This window comes from Lissotriton helveticus, chromosome 1_1 (assembly GCF_964261635.1).
Source record: "Lissotriton helveticus chromosome 1_1, aLisHel1.1, whole genome shotgun sequence".
In the NCBI taxonomy this organism is placed as follows: Eukaryota; Metazoa; Chordata; class Amphibia; order Caudata; family Salamandridae; genus Lissotriton; species Lissotriton helveticus.
Genome location: NC_136057.1, coordinates 1,398,616,211 through 1,398,639,807, shown reverse-complemented (window position 1 = coordinate 1,398,639,807; position 23,597 = coordinate 1,398,616,211). Strand labels below are relative to the sequence as shown.

General features: G+C 48.0%; 1 protein-coding gene across 3 annotated transcripts in view; it reads left to right on the top strand.

Moving 5' to 3' along the window:
• Positions 1-1,929, top strand: part of ZNF653 (zinc finger protein 653) — a 221,612-nt gene extending 219,683 nt beyond the window's left edge. For all 3 annotated transcript variants that reach the window (XM_078684259.1, XM_078684278.1, XM_078684268.1), the window contains exon 9: positions 971-1,929. In XM_078684259.1, coding sequence (XP_078540385.1) covers positions 971-1,148 — 178 coding nt within the window. In that variant the 3' untranslated portion in view covers positions 1,149-1,929. The remainder of the gene's footprint in view (positions 1-970) is intronic.
• The last annotated feature ends 21,668 nt before the right edge of the window (positions 1,930-23,597 follow it).

Below are 23,597 nucleotides of genomic sequence, written 5' to 3'. Positions count from 1 at the left end.
ATATTCACTTGCAGCTTGGATGATCTTTCTGGTTAAACATTTCTTTCTTACTCTAATACCTCTTTGAAGAATCGGAAGCTGGTATTGAATATTAATCAGGGAGCATGCGGCCGATATCATAGGGGTGTGATCAAAGTAGCACATTTTATAAATACTGTCAGATTTTGCCCAAAAGGTGGCTGTAAATCACAGTATGCTAGTCTGCAAGTGACAGCACACTGTAAAGGGAATATTATTAACAAATAAGTAATTAACAGGAAAGCTGGTAAAATACATGGGTCTATCTTACATTTGTAGTATTAGAGGTAAGCATATTAGCAAATTCAGAAATCTTGTACAAGAGTGCAATCATAGGAGCTGAGCAAAGATTTATTTGAACTTTAATGTAGTCTATACTGAGAGCATTCCAGCAAGCAGTGAAAGAGGTGACTGAGTGACTTAAGTGATCATCTTTACCCGTTCCGCACATCCATTATTTTCCTTGGAATGTCACATCCTGAACAGGTGGATCTTTTCCCCATTGGCAAATTTCCTCGGTTGATGTAGATGACAAGAGAGAATGAGGACTTTATTGCATGTTAGTCGAGGACAGCATAGCAGACTCATGGAGAGTTTCAAGGAGAAGTGGCAGCCCATGAAAACGTATTGATCAGAGAGTATTTTATATCCACAATTAGGAGTATTGGGGGGGGGGGGGGGGACATTGGTTGAGGTGTGCTAAGCTCAAATATACTAAAATTGAGAGTTTACTGAAGAGATTGTGCTAAGTTGCATTTTGTCCTGCTCCGATCAAGACATTGTTTAAAGACGTTGTTGGGGCACAGCAACACTTGAGTGGTTTTTCAAGATGTATCTTTGACTGTATTCCAATACTGTGCTTGTGCTGCATGCAGAAGTCATGCTGTAGCAGTTGCTGTGGTTTGCTTCATAATTAACTTCCTCATCCTGGCTTCTCTTCCCTCCCTCCCAGATGTGAGATCTGCGGGTACCAATGTCGACAGCGTGCCTCACTCAACTGGCACATGAAGAAGCACACCTCTGAGGTGCATTACAACTTCACCTGCGAGTACTGCGGCAAGCCCTTTGAAAAGCTTGACAGTGTCAAGTTCCATAAACTCAAGAGCCACCCAGATGTGAAGGCCACCTGACGGCAGCCACTGCACAGTTCCCTGGCTTGGTTTTTATTCACTGGCTCTCAGGTGACTCCTGTTTAGCTGCTGCATGGTGCTTGTCGGCCTGTGACTGATGGAGAGGAATCACTCAAATCGGTTGGAGAGGATCCTCCAGTGGTGATTTTGTCTGATGCAGGGATATGTTCCCGCACCGTTACAGGCTATGTACCAAGATGGACATGTTGGAAAAGTGTGAAACCGGATCTTTACATTTTATTTTTATGGATCATGTAGGTCAGAGTTACAAGTTGCTTGCCAACAGTCCAGAAAGCAGAAATTGGTTTATGCCGTAATGGCACTGCCCTGTTTCTGGGACATTGCAGGCACGTTCCTCAGTGGACACCTGCCCCATTTTAAAGTCTTCTTTAAGTATGAAAATTAACAGGCATAGATGGACACCTTATGTTTGTGACATTGAGAGTTGAAGGTTTTTGGCAAGGCGTTATGTGATACAACTGACAATAATATTTGACAGTGCGCAAAAATACTTGAAACTTTCAGAAACAATAACGTACAGAGATGTTTATGAGATGAGGCCAGGAGTGGTGAAAGATGTTTATGAAATTGTGACCTTGAGCTGTGCCTAGATGTTTGTGAGTTAAAGCATGAAGGTATGCACCAGTGTCTATGATGTTAAGATATGGGGAGTAGAGGTGTTGTTGGGGTGTCTGCATTTGGATAAACTCTATTAAACAGGTTGTCCACTGTCCCCAAACAAATCCATGCAGAGAGATAAATAAAATAAATATATATCTTTGCTCATGTTGTCTGTTTCCATAAGGGTTGGGTGGTCAACATGGAACAAACTTTACAGAAGCAAGAAACAACCTTCAAACCTAATAAATAAATAAATACAATTTTAAGTCTATAAACCCAAGCTCAAAAAGTAAACAAAAGCGAATTGGAGTGTGCAAGACTTCCTCAGACTCTTAATGCCCTTATTTTTAAACGATGCCTCTTAAAATTAGGACTATATGTAAATATTCTTTAAATCTCAACCTGACACCTGGAGAAGTGTGGCTCAATGGTTAGAGCAGGCAGACCTTGATGCAGAGCTCTGGCCAGGGACCAGGGTTCGATTCCTGCCTCGGCGGGTCTCCGGCTCATTAATTCCCCTGACTGGATATTCTCGCCTCAGTGCCTGTTCTGATCATGGGTCCCACGCTGCAACTCTGGGCAATAGCTTGCTTAGTCTCCACAACGGCCCCAAAAGCGCTGGGATGCCTGGCTGCACCTGGGGGGTGCCCAGGAGTGGACATTTCCCAGGAAAGCCAGGAAGGGTTCCTAAGCGGTATACGGACAGCGCCGGGACACGTCCGGTGGAGGTAGCTGTGCGCTTTACAAATTCCGACATTTACATTTACCTCCAGTTAAATTCCCACAATTCGCTAAAGTGTGTGCTGCAAAAGTAAGCCTAACTAGATTTCATGTTCTTAGAAATGTACTTTTGTCGGAAATGTGTACCTCAGTTTCATAAACATTCACTATAAAAAAAAGACATTTAGTGTGACATTGGCAATCTGACAATTGAAAAGTCGAAGAAGCAAGAGATGAGTTGGCACTGGAGAGATTTATATAAACCGTATAAGAACTATGTGATGGATGAACTGACGCAGCACAAAATTCTAAAGCGGAGAGGCAACAAGTGGAACAGGTAGGTGACTGAGGCCCTGGTCTTCACTGAACTGAATATGTATGTGTAGAAAGCAAAGTGAATCCAATTTAAGGGGGCTGATAATGACAAATGATGAAAGGGTAGGTGGAATAAGGGGGGAAAAACCTTAGGGCTTGGTCAAAGAAAACCAGATGGGCAATAGCAACTCAACAGATGCCAGCTTGGTAAGACTAGATATGTCAATAATAGGTAACATGTAAAAGCAAAAATTGCGACATAGCTCCCCCCCCCACACACACCTCTCTAAAATGTTCATAGCATGTGTGCCTGTGGATAGACATGCTCTGCATACTTTTGACGCACTGTGTTTTATGGTTATCCCCACGAACAGCCAACTACACTCTGCAGCTTTTCAGGTCATATTCCAGAGAATGACTGTGAGAGTATTATAAAACAGGCCCCTCCCCAATTTTCAGCTAGGTGCAATGTCAAGTTCCCCTGTCAAACTACCATGGCATGTGCAATATGTGCCTGTTGCTGGAACATGATAAGGCTGACTGTGACGCCAGCTGAGCCTTTCACTACAAAAATTAATCTCCGGCGCTTGAGAGAGGGACTCTGGACACATCAGAGATAGCAACATCAGGCCTCCGCTGCCACCCCCAAGACATTCGAGCCAGTTCATCTATTTGGCACTGAGGGAGAAGCAGCTATCCTGTTCAGCCTCCCAGCCACCTGGGACCGGGGGTTGAGAGCCTATTGGTGATTCCCTCTAAAGCCTCTGATGTCGTCAAGCAGTAGGAGACTGAGCACCCAACCCCAAAGCATTTGGAACCGAACACCAGGCACATGCCTAGCGCTCTAATCCAGCAGCAATATCTGCCATCTCGTATTTCACAACACAGGAGAAAATGATCCCAGTGGAACACAATCGAAAACAAACACAATGATTTCTAATAACGTCCGTTCAATCACTCATAGACATTTCTTGTTCATCATTATTTAATCATATTGAACACATATTGGCATGTTTGGAACATCGCATGTATCTAAATAATTTATGTAATGGTGCCCCAAGAAAAGAACAAGAAAAGTTGGTGCAACAAAGTGCTGAAGTGAGGGTTCGTGAAAAAGGGAGGGCAGTGACAATATATACATTAAAAAAATGTTTCATTCAAAGCCTGTCCAGCCTGACAATGAGCTACCAATACAATTACAAAGCCATTATGTTAAGTTGGCGCAGTGACGGAGCTGTCGACGTTTCAACCCAGTCAAAGTGTAGGGTTACCTAGATCGTTACAATTAGGACTGTGAGGGCACCAATGTCCACCCGTGTCTGTGGTGATCAAATTGTCTGGAAGGGCCCGTGGGCTCCCAAAAAAAGCAGAGAGGGAATCGAGATGGCAATTTCAAAATCGCTTTCAATTACTTAGAAACATGTCAAGGGTGAGGCAGGGATTAATCCAAAAGGCTCCGTGATTCTCCTTTAGAACAAGCATTTACAATGCAACGTTCTCGCCTTTGTAAAAGTTAGAGCTATTGGCATTGTAAATGACACATTTTTTATTTATGTGTTGCTTTTGAAAACAGATAAATATATGGCATTGTCATTTACAATGCCAATAGCTTAATCTCTCGCAAATGCCACACACAAACACACAGCCCCACACCCACACATACAGAGGCCCACACACAGACACAGAGCCCCACACACAGACACAGCCCCACACACAGACACAGCCCCCCCCCCACACACAGACACAGCCCCCCCCACACACACACACACACACAGCCACACCCAGAGAGCACCCCCCCCACACACACAGAGTCCCCCACACACACACAGAGCCACACACAGAGCCCGGAGCCCCACACACACAGAGAGCCCCACACACACACACACAGAGCCCCCCACACACACAGTGTCCCACATACACACAGAGAGCCCCCCCCACACAGAGCCCCACATACACACACAGAGCCCTCCCACACACACAGAGAGCCCCACGCACACACACAGAGCCACACACACACACAGCCACACACACAGAGCCCCACACACACACACACAGAGCCACACACACACACACATAGAGCCACACACAGCTACACACACACACACACACACACACAGCTACACACACACACACACAGAACCACACACACACACAGAGCCACACCGTACCGTACAGGCCTATTTCTCCTGTTGGTTGTCAGACCTGGCTAGCTACTCTCTCGCTCTCCTCCGTGCAGGCAAAGGATGCAAACCGCAGTTCCATTGTACCAGCAGCAATAGATCTAGCAAAAATACTATCCAGTTTTTCACAGATTGTTCAAATGTTATTGTTGACGTTTACAAACAAATGCACAAAATAATATGCATGGTCGCTCTCTACAATTTGTCTGAATGAGTTTTCTGAAAATGCAAAATTGTATCACACGACCGTAATGTTATAACACACTTCCGAATGCAACCCTTCTGACATACAGCAGGTTTAGAAATAATACTTAGTACCAGCAGGTGCTTCCTAGCAGTGACTGCCGCCCTTCACCTCCCACAAAGAGCTGCCTCATGCTTGCCTGACACACACTCAACCATCAACAAAAACAACCAGGAGCCACCCGCCCCCCATCCCGGGGGGTTTAAGTGGGCCGAGCCTCTTGCTGCTCGGATTATCTCATGGTCACTGAGCAGGTCTTGGCGACTCTCATGCAGAGTCTGAGAGAATAATGCATCATCATTTCAAGGCAAACATATGGCTCGGGGCTAAGAAGCGGAAGCAGCAAGGTACACTCCGAACGGGGAGTTATCCACACCAGAGGAATAAATCTACAAAAATTCAAAAAATAAACCTCACACCAGTAAACTGGCCGAATACAACAGGCCCTTCGCTACAACGTGCTTTTGTGACTGCCCTATTCTTTTAGTCAGCGTGTCTTGCAGGCAGTACAATGCAATGACAGATGAAGGCATCGAGGAGATGAATGGCGGGGTAGGGAGTATGTTGACAGTAGGGAAGGGCAACGACAGACAGTGCCCCTTCCTGTGGTGTGACTGAGAAGGTGGTGCACTAAGCATAGGCTCAGATAACAATGGTGGAGGTGACTAATGAATGGGGCATCAGATGGGCTAATGACAAGTTCACCAGGTGTACGGAAACGCAGTAGAAGGGGGTACACTGGGTAAGAGCAATAGGGTGTCAAAGGGAGCAAAGAGAGCAAACACTACAGTCCCGGAAGGATTGAAAAAGGCCAGGGTTGGTGTCACAGGTGAGGAAGAAAATGCAAAAGACATAAAGAGGTAAAAGAGCCACAGCTGGGTTCACTGCAGTTGGGAAAAACACAGTGTGGATAGCAAGGGAGGCATCAAAAGGGCGTGTGGTTATGAGGACAGTGGTAGGTATATTGCAGAGTATGGCTATTACGTAGGAAAGATGGCACTAGCCATTTGGAAACAGGGGGAAAGAACAGGAGGCAGAACACGGGCGCCCGAAAATGGAATATGCCCCCAGTAGAGCCACGCCAAGATTTATGAATAAACAAATGTGCCCGCCAATGTTGGAGCGGCCCACAACGGCGGGCCCGCTCAGGAAAGAGGTAGGGTCACGCTGCCCTGCTCCAACAGCACTCCGGAACACATGGAGCCCCCTCCCCATCTGCTCTCGCCTTACCGGGCTGCTCTCTGCTCTCCGGGGACTCCGCTTCTCCTTGGAGCCTCTCCTCCCCTGGAGGGACTCAGTTGGCTGCTCGTCTTCTTCGGAGGCGGGGGCAAGCACCGACGGGTGCCTCTGGCCCCTCCGCCTCTATTGGCCTGCGACCGCAGCACTCGCGGGGCTTCCCCTCAGCACATGGGAGCCCCGCTGCCGGACAGGTTGCTTCCCCAGACACCGGCTCACTTCTCCTTGGCAACCGGAGCGCGGGGTGGGCTCCCATCGGCTTTCGGCTTTTTCTGTTGGGCTCTCGTAGGCGCGGGCTTCCCTCGGGGCAGCAGAAGTCCTGCCCCACGTCAGGCACTCCACAGCCTGACTTCCGGTTTCCGCGTTCTTGGGGGCTCGGGCCAGCGACGGTGTCACGGGACAAATGAGCGGAAGGCTCCCTCTCGAGTCGTAAGGTAAAGCGGGGGGGGCACCGGCTCAGAGTAGAGCCCAGCAGCAGCGGCAGCCAGGGAGCGCACCGGCTGGAACGGGAGGGGGAGAGAGTCGTAAGGTAAAGCGGGGTGGACACCCGCTCAGAGTAGAGCCCAGCAGCAGTGGCAGCCAGGAAGTGCACCGGCCGGGACGGGAGGGGGAGAGCCCGGGAGAAAGGAGAGAGGTGAGAAGAGGGGTGGGGGAGAGGAGGCCACGAGGAAGAGGTAAACACGAAGGAACTAAGCCCTGTCCTTTTCAGACTGGGGGGCGTGTTTTTCTTTCTCCCTTCTTCTCCATTGGCTGGAATGTAAACAACGGGCGTGTTTTTGACTGTTGTTTACCATTAGCCAATGGAGAAGAGGGTAGAACAAACCTAAAAAACACGCCCCCAATCCGAAAAGGACGGGGCTTAGATGGAGAGAATGACGTAACTGAGACCTCTTCTCCAATGGGTGGCTGACGTTAAGGAGGCCAGCCAATGAAGAAGAGGGGCGGGGTTTACCCTCGCTACTCAGTCATTAAATCTCGCCAGCGAGACTGCGCATGTGCGCAGCCTACCATAGTCGAGACCTAAAAATAGCAGCACGTCCGTTCGTTAACTCGTGAGTTTTGCCATCTTGATTCCCTCTGCTTTTTTAGGTCTCGTGACCTATCAATGCGCATGCGCATTGAGAGAAGCGAGACTATAGGGCTTTAAACAAAGTTTACCTAACTGTGGCGATTTGGTGCTGTGCCCCTGGCTTTTAGGTCAATGCGCAAGCGCATTGACCTAAAATGCGCGTGCACATCATCAAATCGCCGTCTGTTCCCTCAGCCGCACTCCTCCCACACCTTTGAAGTGAAGCTTAGCTTCACTTCAAAGGCCCCGGCTGCTTCACACCCTCATGCCGCTCTCCCCGCTCCGCCCCCTCCCGCCGTGTCGCATTTCTCCTCCCCCACTTTCACTTTGACGGCCGCAGGCCGTCTCTCGTGTTTCTCCTTGTTTTCCTACTACACTTCCCTTTCCTGCCTTTATTACAGGTACTCTTGAAGTATATCCACGGTGACACCGCCTGGAAGAATGCGGTATAAAGCGATCTGTACACTGAAAGCTTCCTTTGCAAGTAGCCATTTCCTTTTCTGTGTGTAGTAGAGAATAATAATACATACCGAGGCAGATGGAAGTCAGTGCAAAGATTTTTATTTGTGAATCACGCACATGGATATCTTGTTTTTTTATGTAGCGCTTTAGATCGCGTCCGTGCCATTTCTAAGCGCTGCAAAGGGCATGCGCTAATGTTTCCTAATGTAATATTACCCGATCTAGCCACCTCTGAGTGTTGAAAGGCTGGTGGGCCGTCTATGTCCTTACACTAAGGAACTTGTGACACGGAGACCACCGCATGTCTCAGCCGCGATCGTGCAAAATCATGGCGCTAGCTATCCTACCGGCATAAATTAGCTTGAATTAGTGCAGCAGCGTAAACAAGGCTGCGACACAGCACACCGCAGCGACGGACATTAGGCGGCCTCTGCTACAAATAAAAGGGAATATCAATGCAATAAATTCGCTGAAGTGCCTGTGTGCTTCAAATAGCGCACTACCACGCCACGCGTCCTTGAAACGAGGTTCACTTACTGCAAGGGAAGACTATTAAACAGCTTTAATGGAAAGCTGCAGACACGGTGTGGTGCTGCATTAAGCTGTCTCTTGAGGAAGTAGGCCTTAAGTGCTTGTTGTTGCGCTGCGCGCTCAGTGACCGGTCTGTCTGAGCATCCCGGCTTCATCCACCACCACATCCACCACCACCACATCCACCGCATCCACCATCACCACATTCACCATCACCACCACATCCACCAGCACATCCACCACCCCATCCACCACTACATCCATCACATCCACCACCACATCCACCACCACCACATCCACCACACCCACCACCACATCCACCACACCCACCACCACTACATCCACCACCGCATCCACCACCACCACATCCACCACCACATCCACCGCATCCACCAGCACATCCACCAGCACATCCATCACCACATCCACCACCACATCCATCACCACATCCACCACTACATCCATCACATCCACCGCCACATCCACCGCCACATCCACCACCACATCCACCACCACCACATCCACCACCACATCCACCACACCCACCACCACTACATCCACCACCGCATCCACCACCAACACATCCACCACCACATCCACCGCATCCACCAGCACATCCACCATCACCACCACATCCACCATCACCTCCACATCCACCATGACATCCACCGCCGCCACATCCACCACCACCACATCCACCACATGCACCACCACCGCATCCACCACCACATCCACCACCACATCCACCACCACATCCACCGCATCCACCACCACCACATCCATCACATCCACCACCACATCCACCACCACATCCACCACCACATCCAACACATCCACCACCACTTCCACCACCACATCCACCGCATCCACCACCACCACATCCACCACCGCATCCACCACCACATCCACCATCACATCCACCACCACATCCACCACCAACACATCCACCACATCCACATCCACCACCACATCCACCACCACCACATCCACCGCATCCACATCCACCGCATCCATCACCACCACATCCACCACCACCACATCCACCACCGCATCCACCACCGCATCCACCACCGCATCCACCACCACATCCACCACCACATCCACCACCACATCCACCACCACATTCACCACCACATCCACCGCCACATCCACCACCACATCCACCACATCCACCACCACCACATCCACTGCATCCACCACCACTGCATCCACCACCACATCCACCACACCTACCACATCCACCGCCACACCCACCACCATGTCCACCACCACATCCACCGCATCCACCACCACATCCACCACCACATCCAACACATCCACCACCACCGCATCCACCACCACCACATCCACCACCGCATCCACCACCACATCCACATCCACCACCTCATCCACCACCACCACATCCACCACCTCATCCACCACCATCACATCCACCACACCCACCACCACCACATCCACCACCACATCCACCACCACCACATCCACCACATCCACCACCACATCCACCACCACCACATCCACCACCTCCACCACATCCACCACATCCACATCCACCACCACCCCCACATCCACCCCCACATCCACCCCATCACCACCACATCCACCATCACCACCACCACATCCACCACCACCATATCCCCCAGATCCACCACCACCACATCTATATGTGTGTGTGTGTGTGTGTGTGGCTTTGTGTGTGTGTAGGTGCAAATGCAATGTTCTTGGATTTTCGTCACAATAAAATACACTGAACATAATCTTCACAAAAGTGATTTACAAACGTTTAAGCTATTGCCATTATAAATTACAATACATTTTATTTAAGTAATTATTTACAAAATTAAAAGCCATTGTTATTTGTAATATCAATACATGTAAGTCACGTAAATACAACACACATTGCATTACAAATGCTATAGGTGTCACATTTGCGAAAGTTAAAACTATTGACATTGTAACTGACAAAGCTATTAATTTTGCTATTTTCAAAACCAACACATAAATAAAAAAAAATCAAACTTTCCTAATGCGAGACCTATTGCATTTCCAATGCTTGTTTTTTTTCAGAGCCCTCGGGCCCTTCCAGACTCTTTGACCTTGGTGTAGACAACTGGCAAAGCTCCCCAACCCAACAAGGAAAGCAAGTGAATGGACGTTATTGTCAAGAATCTGACAATAGGGGGCTGCTACACATTGACACATTTTTAACAAACTTTATTGAATTTATAGATGTACAGTATCTCTTGCATCCTCTGTTTCTTGAGGATTCACTTACAAGTGGGATAACGTCAATGACCAATTGTGTAGTTGCAAAAGTCAGTACACAATTAAAGCAAATTGGCTCACGGATATATTCAGAATGAACAAACTCTGAGAAACCCAACCTTCCCTCCCATCCTCCTGGCTCACCTCTACCCATCTATATGCCAGTGTAGGAACCAGCTCTGGTGGGATGCTCTGGCTGAGCAAAGTTATCTTGAATTGTGTGTCTTCATTTGGCCGATTGCATGTGCTGGGCTTATGGTCGCAACCCATGGTGCTGGTTATATATGTTGTTAGTGACCTATTTCGTGTTATAATGTTGTGGGTTCCGAAGCTTTGAATGTTTCCAATGTTATGTCGCATTCCATCGAAATCGGTATTTTCCGTAGGCCTCTGTGTTGCTCCCTACGTATAACTGCACTTTCCGCCCTTCCCCATCTAATCACTTCCTCTTGCCAGCTTTGTGTCATAGGAGGATAAAAACGATTTCCATCTCATGGTGACGAAACGTTTTGCAATAAGTAAGGCCAAGTCAGCAATTCTGATCTGTGCTTTCTGTTTCTTAGTGCGACTGTGTATTCCTACTAAACAGCGTTCTCTTGCGTCCCCGCTGGAGGTCCCCGTTACAGTACCTATTATATTTGTGACATTGGCCCAAAAGACGAAGAGGCATGGGCATGCCCACAGCATATGTATAAAATTAGCGTCATGAGCGTGACGTTGTGGACAGTGTTCTTGCGCCTTTGGGTACATTTTGTTCAGCCGGTGTGGTGTGAGGTAGGCCCTATGCATCACCATGTATTGTATAAATTTGAATTTGGCGTTACGGACACCTTCTTTATCCATCAGTCCCCTGCCTATATCTCTATTCCATGTTGTAAGTGGTGTTGCTGCATGTGAGCAAATGCTTCTATAGAGCCATCTGATCAGATGGGGACCGTTGCCCATCATGTATATGGTGTGAACTATGTAATGTGAAGGAGGTTCTGTGTTGTGTTGGTGCCCAATGTTTCTTTATGTACTTAGTTATATGTGCATGTAACATGAAGAGGGATCAAGGGACTGCTTGTTCATGAGTGAAGCCCTTGTGATTCAGCAACATACCATCGGCAAATAGCATCCCTACCGGGCTCACTCCTTCCTTTTCCCATTTGCGTATGCACCGCTTGTTTACTAACCCCATAGTAGTTGGAATCGCATCAGCGGGGTATTCGGGGTGTATGGCATCTTTTGATTTGTGTATTGGAGTGCTCTTCACCAATTGGTTAGGGCTATTTTTAGGTCTCGTCTGCGTAGGCTGCGCATGTGCAGTCTCGCTGGCGAGATTTTATGTTTTTTAGGTAGCTTGAATATCGGGCTTTAAGCCCCGCCCCTCTTTCCCATTGGCCGGCGTCACAGTTTATGCTAAATGGTGGCCAACCATTGGGAAAGAGGTTAGTGTGATGTACACTTTTCTCTTTGTCGGACGGCCTCATCCTACTTCCTTCTGCTGTAAAAGGATTCTTATCTTTTTGGGTCCATGTGTTTCAAACAGATGGCCCCATAAAGACAAGAGATCGAGATTTGTTTTCCCTCTCGTAGCTCCTCAACCCCACTCTCGCTGCTGTCCCTCCCCCCTCTCTTCCAAGTGCCAAGATTAAACTCATGCACCCGCGGTGTTGGGCGGGAGCGTGTTTAAGTCAGCTCTTGGGGAAAAGTCCTGGTGTTTTGGAAAAGTAATGGCATTCTTTAGCCACTTCATGCAGCCTTGGTGGATGCTTTCTGTGACGTAGCACCTCACCACACTCTTCAAAACCTAAACCGAGTTATTTTCCGTGTTCCAGGTGTCCCTTTGGATCACACCCCCTGTAGCAGGTGCCCGAGTGATACCGCCTTTGCGCCTCCTCTTCGGCCCTATACCTACCAGTCGCCGCCCGCGAAGGCTGTGCCCGGATATGGCGTGTTGACCTCCAAGGGAGTTGGCTGCCCGCGGGTGTCTCCCCCCTGTACCGGGCGTGCGGGTGAGTGACACCCCGGGGGTCCTTTCGTGAAGTGTAGAGGGAAAGAGCTTGATGCAGCGGGTGAGCGCCATGATTACCGGGTGCAACCTGAGAGTAGGGTGGGTTGCGGAGGGACCTGTGATGAGGCTGTGTTAGGGCCTGAGATGGAGGGAGGTTTATTTAATAGAGGGGTCTCCAGGGAGTGCGTCGTTGTGAGCCTCGGACTGGGTTCCTGGCAGGGGGTGATATTGAGTGGGTCAGTCCTTTGTTCCCGGCTCTCGGGCGTCTCTCCTGTGCGTGCAGGCTTACAGCGAGCTCAGCCAATCATAGGCCCGTCGGTCCGACCCAGAAGCCTAGAAACCCTAGAAGCCAGCATCGCAAGACAGCAACTCCTGTCAAACTAGGGCGCCAGGCGAAGCAAATACAACACCCCTGGAAATCGTGCTACCACCCTTGCTGCTAATCATACAAGCGGCAAATACAACACCCCTGGAAATCTTGCTACCACCCTGCTGCTGATCATGCAAGCGGGCCACTACATCTCTCTCGCTGCAATTATTTTGAATAGCCCCGTATATTGTACACAATTACAAGCGATAACATCACCATCTGAAAATGCCCCCGCTGTGCACAGCACCAGCAGCTTATTAGTAACCCCCACTTCAGATGGTGCCGTAGCCACTATACCGCCCACTGTTGCAACAGATACCTGCTAAACAACGCACCATTGCAGACGGTGCTAGTAGCCTAATTTTCAAATGGTGCCAGCCGACCCTGTTTACCCCGATGCTGTAAATGGCAACAACCCCTGCACAAACCGCAGCTATAAACGATGCTAGCAGCTCATATATACCCCACTGAATCAAATTATGTTAGCAGTCCCCACCAATGTTCCCTCTAATTTTTTTCCTCTGTGTGCGGCAGTGTAAGGTCTATGTGCGCTGCTTCCAAGGCTGGGTGCGCCAGTAACCAGGTGTGCGTGTTGGTGCAGTGCTAAATATCACTCCAAACTTTTGCTTAAAAAAGTGAAAAGACAGTTCATTTCCTCACATACAGATCCACTTGAACGGTGTTAAGGCAGGTTTGAAACCGTCCCACATAGCAATTTGAAACTTTAGCAGCTATGTTGCTGCATTTCTTTTCTTTTTGGTTTTTTAAGTTCAGAAATTTTTTATTGGGAGTTTAAGAGATGATCAGCATGTAAAACAATCTTAAGTACAAAGTAATATTACATGTAAGAAACAAGAAACAAGAAGGAGGCGAAACCAAGGGAACCAATAAGGGGTACAAAAATTACATAAATTACAAAATACATAAGTGACGTGCAAGAAATCATATCAAGAATAGAATACAATATCGTTGCAACATTACATTGGTGTGAAGGTAAGTCAACAAGCAGGACTACAGGATATATATGAGCGTAAGCACCCGTATTTTAAGAATGCTAGTGTAAAAGGAGGTCATGGTGGTTTGTGTAAATCAAAGTATTCATCCAGGGAAGTCCAGAGTTTCCTATGTGGGGGGCGCCAGGGGGTGGAGGCAAGGGCTAAATTATCGTCTCCTCTGAGATTTGAGACCCAATTGAGCCAGTGGGGGAAGGAGGCTTTAGCAGTGTCCTTCCAGTTGTTTAGTATGATCTTAACCGCCGCCGCCAGTAGAAGGTCAAGAAGGGCTTTGTCAGTGTCATTGAGTGTGTTGGTTTTGGCAAACCCCAACACGAGGGTTGAGAATTCTCTCGGAATTGAAACGTGTAAGACTTTGGTGACGAAATCAAAGATTCTGTCCCAATAGGTGGTGACACATGGGCATGTAAGAATTAAGTGTTCGAGATCCCCGCTTTCTACCTTGCAGTTCCAACAGATGTCATCTTCCCTGATGTTGTGCAGGAATAGCCTCTTAGGCGTCCAGAAGGCTTTATGGAGAAGCCAGAACTTAGTTTGGGACAAAGTGGGGCTAATTTTGTGACGTGTGGTGGATTCCCAAGTTCTGGCCCACTCTATGTCAGAAGTTGGTGTTGATGAATAAGAATCCCAGAACACCCTCAGAGAGTCAGTCAAGGTGGAAACTTGTGGGCGGATTAGTTTGTAGATTCTCGAAGCTTTATGGCCGAGTTTGTTGAGTGTACGGAGAAAGTCGGGGAGGGAGGGGATGCGATCACTTAGGTCTGCCTTTGTGAGTGCCACTTTGATGTTTAGAAAGTTATAGAATTCCATGTGTTGGAGTTGATATCTGGTCTGTAATGCGCTAAAAGGGAGCGGTGACAAGCCCTCATAGAGTTGGTGTGGAAAGTGTATCCCTTTGGCTATCCATGAGGCGAGGTGTAGTGGTTTCCCCTTGTATGTTAATGTGTTGTTCTGCCAAAGTGATTCCCATCTAGACTTCCGGAACTGGTTTAGCAGATGTTTGCTCACTTGGAGTAAGGCCGTTTTGGTATTCTTAAAAATGGGGAAGGAGCCTAGGGTTGGGTTAATTTTAATGGTGAGAAGGGTGGCGGGATCAAGGCCTTGGAGGAGGGATTTTTCCACAGACAACCACACCGGGGTGTAGTCCGACTGTGGCGTTAACCAATATGAGCCTTGTTTGGCTAGGAAGGCAGTTTGATATAGTTTAAAGTCCGCCAAATTAACACCTCCTAGGTTTTTATCCAAACGCAGCTTTTTTAGGCTAATTCTGGCTTTTTTGCCTTGCCAGAGGAAAGAGGAAATCAATTTGTCCAGCTTGTTGTGGAATTCTTTGGAAAGGACGAGGGGTAGCATCGGGCTAAGGTAGTTGACTAAGGGGGACACCATCATTTTTATGGTCTCTACACGACCCCACCAGGTGATGAACCGGGGAGACCAACCATCGAGTAGGCGTTTAATTTTGGTAAGGGTGGTGGATTCATTATGTCTAAGTGTGCCCAGAAGAGAGTCGGTAAATTCCAGTCCCAGGTATTTAATAGCGTCCGTTTGCCACGTTAGTCCTGAGTCTCCTAGGACCTCCTTGTTGGTGTGGACATTTAGAGGCTTTACTTCAGACTTATCTCTATTCAATTTATATCCCGATAGGGCTGAGTATTTCTCGATGGAGGACATGAGTCCAGCGATAGAAATAGCGGGGTCTTCTGTAGCGATTAAGATGTTGTCAGTGTAGGCTGCTAATTTTACCCGAGTGGCACTGAAAGAGACACCAGCTATTTCTTCGTTGCGCATTATGTCAGTTAAAAGGGGTTCAAGGGCTAAGAGGAAAAGTGCAGGCAAGAGTGGGCAGCCTTGCCTGGTGCCCTTTTAGAGTCTGAACGAGCTGGAGAGGGTACCATTAATTGCTATTCTGGCTGACGGTGAGGAGTAAAGGGCCATCACCATTTTAATGAAGGATTGACCAAGGTTGAAACTGTGCATACATTGTTGGAGGAAAGACCATGAGACCTTATCGAAGGCCTTTTCTGCGTCCAAGGTTATCGCTACCAATGGGGAGGTAGAGGTCTTAGCTTTTTCTAATAAGTGACACAATAATCTAGTGTTGTCATTCGACATTCGATGTTTTAGGAAAACAACCTGTGCTGGGCCAATCAGTTTGGGAAGGAGAGTATTTAATCTATTCGCCAAGATTTTGGCATAAATCTTGCAGTCAAGATTTATCAAAGATATGGGGCGGTAATTCTTGGTGAGGAGAGGGTCTTTATCCTCTTTGGGGATGACAATGATTGTGGCTTCACTCATTGAGGGGGAAACGCTACCACTGATCGCTGTAGAGTTAAGAAGGGAGTGGAGCGCGGGGTTGAGTTGGTTACTGAAGGCCTTATAAAAGGCCGCGGAAAAGCCATCCGGCCCGGGGGCCTTATTGCTCTTTAACGTTTTGATGGCCGCCGTAATCTCTTCGCTTGTGATGGGGGACCCTAATTGAGATTTATCGTCTTCCGATAATTTTGGAAGATGTAGGGACTCAAGATATTCAGTGCAGGCTGTCATGTCCAATGATTCACCGTTTTTGTATAGCCCTTCGTAAAAAGTTTTGAATGTCTCAAGGATTTTTGGTTGTTTTGTATGGGTGTTGTTTGCGGAGTCCTTTATCGAGGATATAGTGGTTAATCTCTGTTTATGTTTGAGATACGAGGCTAGGAGCTTACCCGCCTTGTTACCCTCGCATAGTTTCAAGGCGTTGAAGCGATTGATCCATACACCCGCTCTCTTACTAGTGATGGTGTTGTACTCATATTTCTTTTGGGTCAAAAGATCTAGAGAGTTGGAATCAAGGGGGTCGGATTTATGATGGGATTCTAAGAGCCTGATCTGGTGTTCTAGCAGTTCTAGGTCTTTATTTAGAGCTTTGTTAGCTCTAGCTCTGATGTTGATAATGACCCCACGAATCGTAGCTTTCAGTGCGTCCCACAAGGTATTAGGTGAAGTGTCTTGAACATCATTCAATAATAGATATTCCTCGATGGCGTTAGCTATAAGTAGTTTGTTAGAGGGATCGGATAGGGTTTCCTCGTTAAATCTCCATCTCTTAGGGGGAAGAATTGAACGGGAGCCAGCAAGTTTGGTGCGGATACAGGCATGGTCGGATACTAATTTAGGGGCTATTTCAGTTTCCTCTATTAGGTGTGTGTAGGAGCTTGAAAGTAGGATGAAATCAATTCGTGAATACGATTTATGTGGGGCAGAGAAGAAGGTATAGTCCCTACCGTCTGGGTTTTGGAGGCGCCAGGAATCTTTCAGGCAGTATCGCTCACATAGGCGTACGAGGGCTTCGTGTGATCGGGAGGGGTGAAACGTGCATTTGGATTGTCTGTCTAGAATTGGGTCTAGAGGGAGGTTGAAGTCGCCCCCCACTATTGGTAGGTCGTCTTGTGGGATGTGTTCTAACGAGCGAGAGACTGAGTCCCAGAATTTGGGGTCGTCAGAATTGGGGCCGTAGATATTCACCACATGGATAGGGTCGTCTTCCCTTAAGAGGTGTGTCACCAGTAGTCTACCCATAGTATCTTGTGTATGTGAGACTAGAATCAAATTGGCTTTTTTCGCTAGTAAAGTGATAACACCTCCTTTTTTGTGTGTCGCGGGGGAGCTCAGTATGTGCGATGACCAATGTACGTTCAGGAAACGCATGTCTTCCTCTGACAACTTAGTTTCCTGGAGTAAGATGACATCCCCTTTTGTTTTAGCAAGGTAGTCGAAGATTTTACGTCTTTTAACCGGATGGTTAAGCCCTTTGACATTCAAGGAGATGACGGTAAGGTCGTCAGCTAATGATTTGGTGCTAGCCATCATAGTGGATCTTACTCGCTAAGGAGCGAACTGGTGGCAAAAGTGTACGGTTAGCGTGGCAACGTGTTTGCCCTCGTGGTTCGAGTGGTGAATGTAGACCTTGACTTGTTGTATGTAGAAGGTGTAGCTTGCATATTTTAATGTTTGGAAATGCAACTTTAACTAAAGAGACCAGGTTGCAGCATGTGGACAACGGTGAGTGTGTCGAGAAAAGTTGGTGCTGTACCTGCAAAGAACAACATAAGCCTAAAACAGTACAAAAAAGAGCTAGAAACTCTTGGTTTCTGGATCATCCTAACTCTCTGGATCTCCCTCCCAGCCGATTTCACCCAATGATCCCCCCTCCTCCCTCCCCACCCATCCCCCCCCCCCCCCAATACGTACGTAGGGAGTACGACGACAGTACCCTGCTAGGTAGAACAGGAGTAACCTTAATACAACATAATAACATAATAACATTCCCAGTAATGAAGTAATGTGGGATAGTGTAGCCCCGCTGTAGTAGCCGGAGTATCCAAACGCCAAGCATCTATGGCGGTAATAAAGTCGGACGGAGTGACTAAGTTGGGAGCTTAATGTGTGAGAACATTGGCATAGTATGATAACCAAATAAACCAACATAGGGTTGAGGAACCCCTAAGTCAAGGAGATAACAAGGATGTAAACGAATTACAAGTCTGGGTACATAGAGACAGACTGATTGCGGCGGAGGCAGCTTGTGGATAAGAGTACATCACAAGAGAACAGAGTGTGCTATGTACAGTGTTAGTGGCGGACAACCCAACTCTTAAAGTCTTAGATTATAAACTCACAGACCGTGGGAACACTTAGGCAGGATGCCGCACTTTTTTAATATAACTGCTTCTGTCTAGGAGTCCATACCGTCGAGCACATCTCGGGTCTGTAGATAGCAAAACCTCAGTTCTGAAAAAGGATGACATCAGTGGAACGCTGAGGCTGCATCATGTGAGATTGGGGTAGTAGTTTTCCTTTTGTTGGAGAGTCCGGTAGATTGGTCCATTTCTTGTGTAGAGTGATCTTCGAGTAGGTGTGCAAGGACCTTGGGATCCGTGAAGAATCTGGGACGGCCGTCCAACACGATCTTGAATTTGGCGGGGCCTGCGAAGGAGAAGGTGATGTGTTTGGATCTGAGCTTGTCGCGCAGGTCTAGAAACCCCTTGCGCACTTCCACCGTCTCTTTCGAGTAATCCTGTGTGAAGATGATTCTCTGGCCCTCCCATAGTATGGAGTGGTTTTTCCTTGCTGCATTTCTTTTCTTAATAGAGCTGGGCTGCGGGGTGATTGTGTGCATTTGTTCAAGTTTTCATGTTGATTTCAGCTCATGGTGGGCACTGCAATTAACATGAAAACTTTAACAAATGCTCTCTTTGAGCAGGAAAAATAAAATTATAATAACGCTATTATAATTTTACTTTTCGCAGTTTCAGGGCTGGATTACGGTAGGGCCCCATCAGGCTTTTGACTAACATATTTTTAATGCTAGTGTCCGCATCACCGCATTAAAATGCATTAGTCACGTATTCTAGCGCCCCTCTAACAATACTGCAATTGAGGCACACTGCCAATGAGGCAGCACCAGCATGCTAAAATTGTCTAACATATGAGAGCATGCAACTGTGACTTCAAATTTAAACTCCTATGCATCAGAGATATAATATTCATGAACAGCGCTGAGCAGGCAGGCCAGAATTTAACACATCAATTAGCCACGCCCCAACCAGCCTTCCTGTGAGTCTACTTCTTTAATTTGATAGCTTCCATTCCCCTGCTTTTTAGGTCTCGGGACCGTAGGCTTGGCCGTAGGCCAAGACCGGAAATCCGGAGATTTATTGTTACTTAGAGTGCAGCAACATCCCGCCTCTCTTTTAGTCTCTCCTCCATTGGCTGGCTTCCTAAATGGAGGCCAGCCATTGGAGGAGAGAGCCGTCCCTCCAAAGAAGCTCCGTCTTTTTCGGATTTGGGGGCGTACATTTTGCTGTTCTTTCGCCAGTGACGTCACCCGTCACTCAGAACAACAAAACACACGCCCCCGAATGCGAAAATTACCATGCTTTCTCCGAGGCATTTCTGCTTTGCCTCGGAGAAAGATGGTGGTGGTTTCTAGAGCTGCTCTGCTCGTACCCACTTCCCTCCGCTTTCCTTCGTCCAGCTCTGCCCTTCCCTCCGCACCCAGCTCCTTCGTCCAGCTCTGCCCCCCTTCCCTCCGCCCGCAGCTCCTTTGTCCCCTCACGCAGCTCCTTCGTCCAGCTCTGCCCCCCCTTCCCTCCGCCCGCAGCTCCTTCGTCCCATCACGCAGCTCCTTCGTCCAGCTCTGCCCCCCCCCTTCCCTCTGCCCGCAGCTCCTTCGTCCTGCTCTGCCCCCCCTTCCCTCCGTCCGCAGCCCTCCTTCGTCCCGGTCCCGCTCCCCCCCTCCCTCCGCCCGCAGCTCTCCTCCGTCCCGCTTCCCTCCCTCCGCCCGCAGCTCTTCTTCGACCCTGCTCTTCAGCACTGCTCACCACCTCACAGTCCTGCGTGCACCATGCTACATCGCTGCACGCCCCCTCTTCCGCACACCTACCCTGAGCCCCTGTCTCCTGTATGCTAGTGCTACTCAGCACTGCGCAGCTCCTTTCGTCACCTGAGACCCCCGCATATCCGCAGAAAACCCCCTCAACAAACCCTTCTCCCATACCTGAGCGTCGCACCCCCCCCCCCCATAATTTTCTCACCCATCATGAGCCCCACACACTCTCACCCTGACAGGCTCCTCAGCCCTCATATCGCACCCTGGTTTCTCTCTCTGAAGCAGTACATTTTCTTAAATAAATAGTATACTGTACCGTAATACTCGTAATTTTGCAGAAATGTGCCTCTAAGATAAAGTGGCATTAGTGCTGATGAAGATATCTAACAGCTCCTCTTAGCATCCATCTATAAGGTGCGCCAACTCTGGGACTTCATTGGCATTATAGTAAATGAATACACTCATGATTAATTAACTTACCAAACAATCAAATGGACAAAAGACTGGGTTTTTTTTTGTGGTTGCAGAAAATAGCGTTCCTCCAGGGGCTGTACAGCATTTTTTTTAAATGTAGCTTCCTGAAAGTTTAAATATTCGAACTGATCGCTTCTAAACATGAGCAAAGCTTACCTAAATTGATACCTGTTCAATCTAAGGCACTAAAATGGCGATACTTCGAAATGAAAGAGTTGATTGTAACTACTCCAAATGCAAGTTTTTGGGATGTCTTTGTAACGGCTGTGAGTCCTTGTTCCCTCCCCGTCTGTCCCTTACATATGCGCCTAAAAGCTCCAGAGTTCTAGAGGGTTGAGTCCTCATTAGGAGATGAGCACGAACATTTAGGCAAGGCCGTTCCCTGGTACTGCAGCACTAGATGTTTTCCCATTACTGATGTGAAGTTAGGGACCGACAACCACATATGGGGCTTGAAGTGCTGTTCCATGTGCCCTGCGTACTGTAATTGTTTACCAATGTTTCAGGCTGCTTGATTAGCTTCCATCCATATATCCTACTGGAACAAATGACACTAATGTATAGTGAACTCATGGTTGGTTACCGGTGTATATACTTGTAACTGAATAATGGATATTTAAGAACTCCGTTTAAAAAAAAACGGACGTCTCCCTCTTTCTTTACAACACTGCAGCGGATCTTTAAATCACAGAAGAAAAAAACACGGTTCATTTAACGAAGAAGTAACCCTCTATATCCATCTCTCGTGCTCCCCACACCCACCCTCTTTGAAAAGTATTGCTTAGCTTACCTAATACAATGGGTGAAAGTGGCCCTCCTTCCCACCTACACTACCAAGTAACCCACCAAACTGGCTGCCCCCTGGGGGCGGGCGGGGGCTCTTCCAGTCCCTTTTGTCCCCGCACAGCCAGAGGGTGCGGCATGAAGAGCTGATAATGGGGCAGGGGAAGCGGCTTCAGCGGCCAGAAGAGGCCCATCAGCTGACAACGACTCTGACCGCGGGGGGCCCGGGGGCAGGGCAGGCCCTGGGGTCCATGGTGGCGGGGGCAGGGCAGGCCGTGGGGGCAACCGGTGAGGGCTTCGAATACATCCAGTGTGCGCAGAAGATGGCAGCACGCGGGAAGCTGTGTAAATGCCAATAGAAATAACAATGCCATTTATTTAGGGATACAAAAAATAAAAAAAATAATGAGCAATACCAATAGCTCTACCAATAATATTGCCGAGATCATTGCATTGTAAATGCTTGTTTTATTTTAAACATGTGTCCCAGGATGGCAGAAATTGCCACAGCCCACAGATAAAGCTTGGCGTTTGTGGCAGTTCGGGGCAGGGCGGGTAGAGAAGGAAAAGGACTCGCCCAGAGAAGACAAGGACAGTGTCCACTTCTGCTCTGCCGCTGGCAAAAGCACTCATTGATCTCTAAATAATTAATGTAAAAGCGAAAAGGTAACCATGTTGTTCCTGCTTACATTTCACATGCTTTACTTAAACTTGCATTCCCTATGAGTGTTTGGTTTCTCCATGATTTTGTAACTTTTTTTTTAGGCAGCATATTACTCTTGTCTAATGCGTAATTTGAATTGTGTCGCATCCAGAAGTTTATAGCGGGCCACAATTGGGTTGTAGCTGAAGGCAGTGCAAGTTTCTATCAACGGGGCAGTATGGTGTTCAGTGGGGGAGAGGATGTGGCACTATGGTCAGAGCTGGCAAGTTTGGAACTGGGGAACCAGGTTCAGCCTTCATGACCAGTCCACCAGACCACTCTCCTGAGGGATCACATTCCCTTGCTATACTTTAGACGCCCTGGTATCTTTGCACCATGATGAGTTCCCTAACAGTGGCAACTTTGGGTTAACTGTAAAGGCCTGTCAACCACAATCCATACCGAAGTTCACCTCCAGTCTTGCAGGCAGGCCTATGAAGCACAACACCCTAGCTCGACAGTCACTGAGGTCACAGGACTCTTGAGCAAGGTGGCTCTAGGGCAGTGCGATCGCACCGGGCGCTGACTAAAACTCCCAACTATGCTGGTTTTTTTTTATCGACTTAGAGTTTGTGCTTCTCCACACCAAGCCCTCCTAAACTATATGGCCTACCAGTATGGATGACATATCTGACTCCTACACTTTTAGTCCTTTGGCTTATGTAGCATTTCCTATACGCTGATTTACACACGTATGTTTGATTGTCTATGTGTAATGTGTATGTGATGCAAAGTACCTCTGACATCCTTTAATGGTATGAATGGCGCTGTACAACTAATTCAATGTATCTGAGAGAGAGTGGTTAAAGGGACTTGGTCGCTGTTAAAGGGTGCTCCAGAGAGAATCCATGGTGGAGGTGGTCATGGGGGGGGGGGGGCACCAACTAACATTGACGCACTGGGAGCCATCAGCGCTAAAGCCCTGGTCTTGCTGTATTGTTGTATTAGTAAAGCGAGGCTGCGGGGGGAGATTGTGCACTTTTATTTAAGTATTCATGTTAATCGCAGCTCGTGAAGGGGCTGCAATTAACATGAATACTTAAATAAAAGCACAAAATCTCCCCCGCAGCCTTGCTTTACTAACAAAACAATACATC